The 7,048-nt window shown below is 32.2% G+C and overlaps 1 protein-coding gene across 1 annotated transcript in view; it reads right to left on the bottom strand.

The window, feature by feature from the left end:
* Nucleotides 1-391: 391 nt before the first annotated feature.
* LOC108572146 overlaps nt 392-7,048 on the bottom strand; it is a 31,636-nt gene continuing 24,979 nt past the window's right edge. The window contains exons 3-9 of the mRNA XM_017934341.1: nt 6,252-6,568; nt 5,457-6,040; nt 4,824-5,166; nt 4,130-4,495; nt 3,773-3,946; nt 950-1,169; nt 392-865 (exon numbers count right to left, since the gene is read on the bottom strand). Of these exons, the coding sequence (XP_017789830.1) occupies nt 458-865; nt 950-1,169; nt 3,773-3,946; nt 4,130-4,495; nt 4,824-5,166; nt 5,457-6,040; nt 6,252-6,568 (2,412 nt within the window). The 3' untranslated portion in view covers nt 392-457. The remainder of the gene's footprint in view (nt 866-949; nt 1,170-3,772; nt 3,947-4,129; nt 4,496-4,823; nt 5,167-5,456; nt 6,041-6,251; nt 6,569-7,048) is intronic.

The following is a 7,048-nucleotide window of genomic DNA, read 5'->3' as shown; positions in this document are numbered from 1 at the left end:
AAATTGACTGTTTAAGTAGTTAAAGATTTTGTGTTAAATGTACGAAATACTTCAAAACATTTCTACATGTTCTTTAAACCTTGGAAATACAAAAACATACAGCACCTTGAAAAACGTGCTTTAGCGATTGCTTAGTTGTTCTAACCATATTTCAAAATGCATTCGTCAATGTTATTAGTATTTGTGAATATTTTATAATATTGTAAAAATTTATACACTTTTCGTAAATTATTAGAAATCATAGAATTCCTTCAATTGAGGACCCACCGATGAAAATTTAATATTATTGCGCATGGCACGTTTTTCTAAGTGTAATTAAATTATTCATCGGTTTTATTTAAAATATCTTCTACCTTTTTAAGAATGGTTAATTTTCCTTAACGTTTGGTTAAATCAAATTATTTGGTTAAGTCGGTTGCTGAATAATTGATTACTTAATTATATTTTGTAAAGAATTTTAAACGCTTTCTGGTACGATTTTGTCATAATGGAATGTACTACTGGAATAAAAGCTTCCTCTTTTCGGAACATGCGGTGTTGCGATATCTTCTTGAAGAGGTTTGTAAACTAAACCGCAATTCTTGTTATCAATGAAGCCTTGTCGAAGGATCATAGGCGGCCTAATGACAGGACCGTGACCACGTCGTTTTGCCAAATGAATTGCAACATGTACCGTTAACAGAAGAATCATCAATGTTATGACGATTACGATAACTACCGGCCAAAAAGCACTAGTATACCAGGGATGATATTCCACATTCTCTGAGGCAACAAAGTCTTCATATTCTTGGTCTTGACTTGTCCAGGCTTTTTCTATTTCTTCATTTGACTGCAGTCCATGATCAATTTGCAATTTCAGTAATTCCTAATACAAACGAACAATTCATTAGCTCTATCTTTAGAGCATCAAGAAAGATAATTAAAATAAATATCCTAAATTTGTACATACTTCTCCATCGCTTTCAATAATATTTTTTATTAATAAATCTGAATCTTCAGATGTGTCCAGTCCGCCCCCAAAATCTTTCGAATTCTTTTCCTTGAGAGAAATAGTCCTGTCTGGTGGTCCATCATTAATATCATCACAAACTGCATTTGCGAAATCAATCCATTGGCTAATACCTTCAGAATCTTGATAATTGTCATCTTTAGCATAATTGCTTATATATCTGTAAATTATAAAAGATTATAGAAGTACAATGGTACTGTACACCACTGTGTGATTATAGAAAATTTGTATTATATATTAAACAAGGAATGTTTAAAGTGTTTTTAAGTGACATGGATAATTTAGTAAAATGGTCTAATATTATTGAACTTATTTTATTATTTTATTCTTGTATACTTTGAAAGAAATATATATTTTACTCAAACACAATGTAGAGAATTATGAATTAAATAATTCTTTTTTAATGTATTGTGAATTATTTTCTCAAAAACTGTTTTAATAGAAACAAATTTTCATATAACATTTTAAGGATACAATGAGATCTATTATGTGATATAAGGGATACTATTTAGGCATCATACTTCTTTGGCAGGTAATGGTAATCCACTAAATGATGCACTAGCGTTTTTATGGAAGGACATACAAAATTTTGCAGACTTAGTTAGCGTTCTTGAAAATACATAATATTTGTTTGAAATATTCACTCATATTTTGTATAGCAGAGGAAGTATGGCGTAACGTTTTATATTACTCATGTCATTCGATAAAAGAATCTGGGGATCGGCTGCTGCCACCTTCCTTAGGGAATACGATACCGGTATCTTTTAAGGTAAGCATACATATATGTATTTAGATGGTGAAGCATAAATTAAAATAAAATAAAATAAAAATTGATCTCTAATAATTTTCGAAAAAGTAACTTGGATCACTTTATGTGGCTCACTCTACACCTTGTAATATTATACGCGAGTGCACGTGAAAAATTGAAAAATATTGCAAATATCGCGAAAATGGCTATTATTCAAAAAATTACAAATTGCAAATCTTTGTTCATAACTGTATAGATATCACTGTAATAATTAATTGAAAGCAAACTTTGGTAAAAATTAAAGTATTATAACTTCGAAGTTTTAACTTAAAAGTTGATGCCACTTTCAGTTAGAAAAATGATATTCTTGATTATCCTTATGAGAGAGTTCTAGTATAGTATAACTGGTTACACTTTTTCCCCGATTAAAGTTTCACCTCTGTTTTTACTGACAATGAGAGCAGTAAGACGCGTTTAATTTTCAACTGATCAATAAATCACCAACAATAAAAATATGGTACTGTATCCTCGTTAAGGGAGTATTCTAATCTAGATTTCTCAAAACATCAATTTTTTTTTAATTTCCTGAAAATTTAGGTTCTCGAAATGATATCTGTGGAAGGATTTGCTTGAATTCGTAAAAGTAACGAAGTTATAGATATTTACAGAACACTGCACACAGCCCGCAGTGTACGACGTAATATCCATCGACGTTCAACCAGCTCTTAGTGATCAAATTTAGAAGTAATTAAACCAATCTACGAAGATTCATCTGCAGACAAATTATTGAAGAGATGATTAGAAGCGGAAATACAAAATAATAACGAATCGTTAAATTTGTTGATTTGAATATTCGTTCCAAAACATATACATTCAGGAGCAGCAATCGTCGAAATCGCCACGTTTTTAGTCGTCGGTATATATTGAAGAAGGGGTTTTCCATGTTTTTGTTTGTATTGGGAGTGGCTATTAGCCAGCAAGCAGAGACGCACGTAAATTCCTGATACGAGAGTCGGTTGACAGAAGCCGCCAAAGAAGGATAGGGTTACGCGAAGAGAGAAAAAAATCTGCTGAGCAGGACTTTTTTGAATAAGAGGAAGGTCCACTGTATGGACCTAGGCTGACAGATTAGTCGAAAGTACATATAATCACTTTAACACGTTCCGTGCCGGACCGATTTTCGGTGACTTTCCGTTCACGCCGCGTGGGTCGTATGCGTCCCACATTGTCGAGACTAACAGTTTTGCTTTTTGCCCTACATGTCTTCCAATATTTATAAGATTGCAAAAATCATTGTTATCGAGAAAAAGGTAACGTTCAAGATAAAAGACCAGAGTGGGGCGTATGCGACCCACGCGGCACGGAACGTGTTAAACGCGTTTCTCTTGAAACTGTGTTTCTTTAAATGCATGACACGATATCTGAAGTTCTAGGTGACAGATTGATCTCAAATTTTGCGTACACCTTCAGTAGATGTGCCGTTTTGCAGCAACCAGAAAAATCAAAACGTTATTTTCCCCCCTGATTTTATAGCCCACAAAACACGAAAAAAAAAAAATGGAGAAAATCGATATTCAAACTTCAAATTTTTTAAATTTTCGATATTAGTTTTATCTTGGTTCACACCACAGCCACACTCATACTAATCAACAATCTTTTGGGCTTTCTCGTTTCGGATAAGAAAAGCGATCCGAACTATGTCAGCCAGTAGAACACTTTTTTTTTTTTAAGGGACCGTACTAAATAACTTATAATTTGGACAATTTTGATTATTTTCACTTACGAAAAATGGTGAATATTCTTAAAATATAAATAAATATGTGTGCGACAAATCGATACTACAAAGTCTTATGATTTCTTTGTAAAAAAAAAATCTCTAAAAGACCTAAAAAAATGACACTCTAGATTAGAATACCCCTTTAAGTGATCACAATTGGATCTCCCATTTCCTGATTATACATCTAAGAACTATTGTACCTTAAAGAAATAATAATATTTAAAAAACTAACAAATACCTTGACGTTTCAAATGGCTTTACGCCATATTCAGTGAGCCATTGTATAGCTTCATTAAACTCCGCATTACAGTCGAGAGGATTGTGTGTCAAATCCAAACTAGCAAGGTTTGGCGTTGCTCTCAGCTCTTCAACGGTAATTTGACGTAAATTATTGTCCCGAACAGACAAGGTTCTAGGATAATAATAATGATAAAAAATAATAACATTATCTCATAATGATAACATCGTTAAAAAATTTTTTAGCTTTATAATACACTTAACTAATTTTTTTAGTTAATTCATTAAAAAGGTTTCAATTTTACGTATATTCAAATATAGAGGAAAGTTTTTTTTATGTAATAAACATATTACGTACTTTAAACTAGTCAGTGGAACTCGAGCTTCGTTCCAAACTCTCTCTAAATTACATCTGCTCACGTCGAGTTTCATAAGACTGGGAGCCATCAGGAATGGTGTTACTTGTAATGTTACCAAGGGGTTACCCGCGAGACTCATTTTCGTTAAGCTAATAGCATCGCGGAACATGTTGCTTTCCAAAGAACGAATTATATTGTCAGAAAGATCGAGGACCTGTAAAGACGGTAGAGAACTCAAGAGTCCATCTGGTAAACCAGTTAGACGATTTTTGGAGAGATTCAGTCGTGCTATTGCTGGCATAGCGTTGAAAGTTCCTGCTTGGAGGAGATCCAAGCCACAATTTGAGCATTCAAATCGATATACGCTGTAAAAATATATGTCGTTATAGTGCAATTATTTATGTATATTATACATGTAATGTTAATACAAACTTATGTAGGTAACTGTACTTATACATAGTAAAGAAAAATGTAAATTTACGTAATTATACTTATGCATACTAAAGAAAAAAAGAAAGTTATTAAAAAAGAAATAAAATCTTTAGTATGTGAAAATTAAAATTGTTCAAAATTTACGTCGGCAGTCCCATTTAGGAATGTCCATTTATTATGAAAATTCTAATCTTCTAATCTGATCATTTAAAAATTGTAAAGGAACACAGCATACAATACGACAGAACATTTAATTCTTACCTAAACGTATTATACTCAAGGCCAGATGTACTGAAAATTGGTAAGGTTTCTAATTGAGGATTGTTGTTGATCAATAAAACTTGTAATCTTGAATTAGCCCTTAGATGATGTTCCGTCAAAGTAGTAAGTTTATTATCACTAATATCGAGAGTTGTAAGTTGATAGAGATTAGAAAAACTGTGCTGATGAATTCTCTTGATGCCGTTCGATTTAATTATCAACTGTTCTAATAAGGGTACACCAGAAAGATCTTCTTTCGTTATTAATTTGATTTTATTGTTAGATGCATTTAATACTCTCAGTTTCGGTGCTTGTATGGTACTCAAATTTGACAAATTGTTGTCTGGAAATTAAACATATATTTATTAAATAATACTTTCGAAAGCATGTCTATTATTATTGACTACTAAGTTCATAACTAATTATCGAGTGATGTTGATTTTTATTAATACGTATTGTTAAGAGTTTAATGGTTAAAAATTGTAAGCATGAAATTTAATCTATTAAAATTGAATAAAGGAGAAATTCTTGTTTTCTTTTTTTTTTTTGTATTTATACAAAGACAAGTTTCTCTATAAAAGTGTATGGTGAATTATTTAAATATAAAAGTTTCTACGATTAACGTAATCTTACCACTAATATGAAGCGTTTGGATTTCACTGTTATCAAACAGACCACTGGGAATTTCATTCAATAAATTGTTCGAGAGATTAATTTCCTCAAGTGCGTCCATCATACTGAATGTTGCGCTATCAATTTCCCTCAATTTATTGCCTTTTAAATTAACATAAGCGACACTCTCCATTTTGGAGAATGCCGTACGTTTCAATTTCGTTAGTCCATTAAAGGAGAAGTCAAACTCTGTGACCAATGGTGCATCAAATAGGCCATGTTTTGTTAATTTCGAATCTTGCGAATACTTCAACGGATTTCCAGAGATGGCAAGCAAGGATAGCTGTTTATTGCTTTGGAAAATATTTGGAGGGATATTTTGTAGTTCATTGCGTGTTAAATTCACAGAAAACAAATATGGTACGCCATCGAACGCAGTCTGATTTAATTCGACGATTTTCGTGTCAGTAATCATAATCGATTGTAATTTGTTGAGACCCTGTGATTTAAATGCATGAGGGCCGAGGCGAATTTGTCCAGCATTTTTTATGTGTAAGTGACCAATACCTGTGCCGAAAGATTGATGTTCCACAAACTTGGAGCACCTGTACACAAAAAGCAGTATACATTTATAGATACATTTTTAACAAATATTGGAATGTTTTGTCCATAAAATGCGATTGAAAAAATAAAATGTCAATCGCACTTGTGTTATTGCACATTGAATTGTAAATTATCAACGTCGTGATTATCTTCCTTTAATATAAAGGAAATAATTAAATTATATAATGTTATCGTGGAAGATTAGAAACGTACGTTGCAGTTATCACAGCTGCATACTCGCCAGCACATCTACAATAATCAGGACACTGTGTTTTCATTTGATCGTCACTCTCAGGCTCTTCCTCGTTTTCACGCGTGATTTCATTAGGGTCGTAGTATTCCTCGTCGCTTTTGTCTTCTTCATCCTCGTCCAAATCATCGTCGTAGGGTGTATCTTCGTTTTCAAACAGTTTCTTTACAGCACTGTCTTCCGTCGTATTATTAACGTCGATTATCGTTGTTAGTGGTCTTGCAGTCGAAGTTGAGCTTGAAAGTTTAATCCTTCTGGATTGTACAAGCTCTTCATAAATCTGCAAATAGTTTGATTTCAAACTTTCATCGCTAATGTCATTCAAGTTCATCCTTGAACAATTTGAGAATTTTCTGGGAAACGTAAACTTTATCAGTTTTCAAACGAAAAAGGATATTGACTTATTTATTAATTTGAACTGGTCTAATGAGAATTTTAATAATTCTACTTAACTCCTTGCCTTGTGATATCTGTACTGGCTATGCATGTAAGCTGTTCATTTTTTATTAATATTATACGTTATTTAGATCTCAATCCTCAGTATTACAAATTAAAACTAAAGTTACAACTAAAATTAATTTTCAACTTCAATATAATCTGTGTCACAAGTCTGACTCGTTACTATGTGCCAGAGGATTAATGAATGGAATATTTTCTTCATTTTATCTGTCCTCGACGTTATTTTTCTAATAGATTACATTCATATTATAATTTTAACAATCATACAGATTAGTAATTTTTACAATTTAAACAATGGTAC

The sequence above is a fragment of the Habropoda laboriosa genome, unplaced genomic scaffold (genome assembly GCF_001263275.1).
Source record: "Habropoda laboriosa isolate 0110345459 unplaced genomic scaffold, ASM126327v1 scaffold136, whole genome shotgun sequence".
NCBI lineage: Eukaryota > Metazoa > Arthropoda > Insecta > Hymenoptera > Apidae > Habropoda > Habropoda laboriosa.
This window is presented reverse-complemented; position numbering and strand designations above follow the sequence as displayed.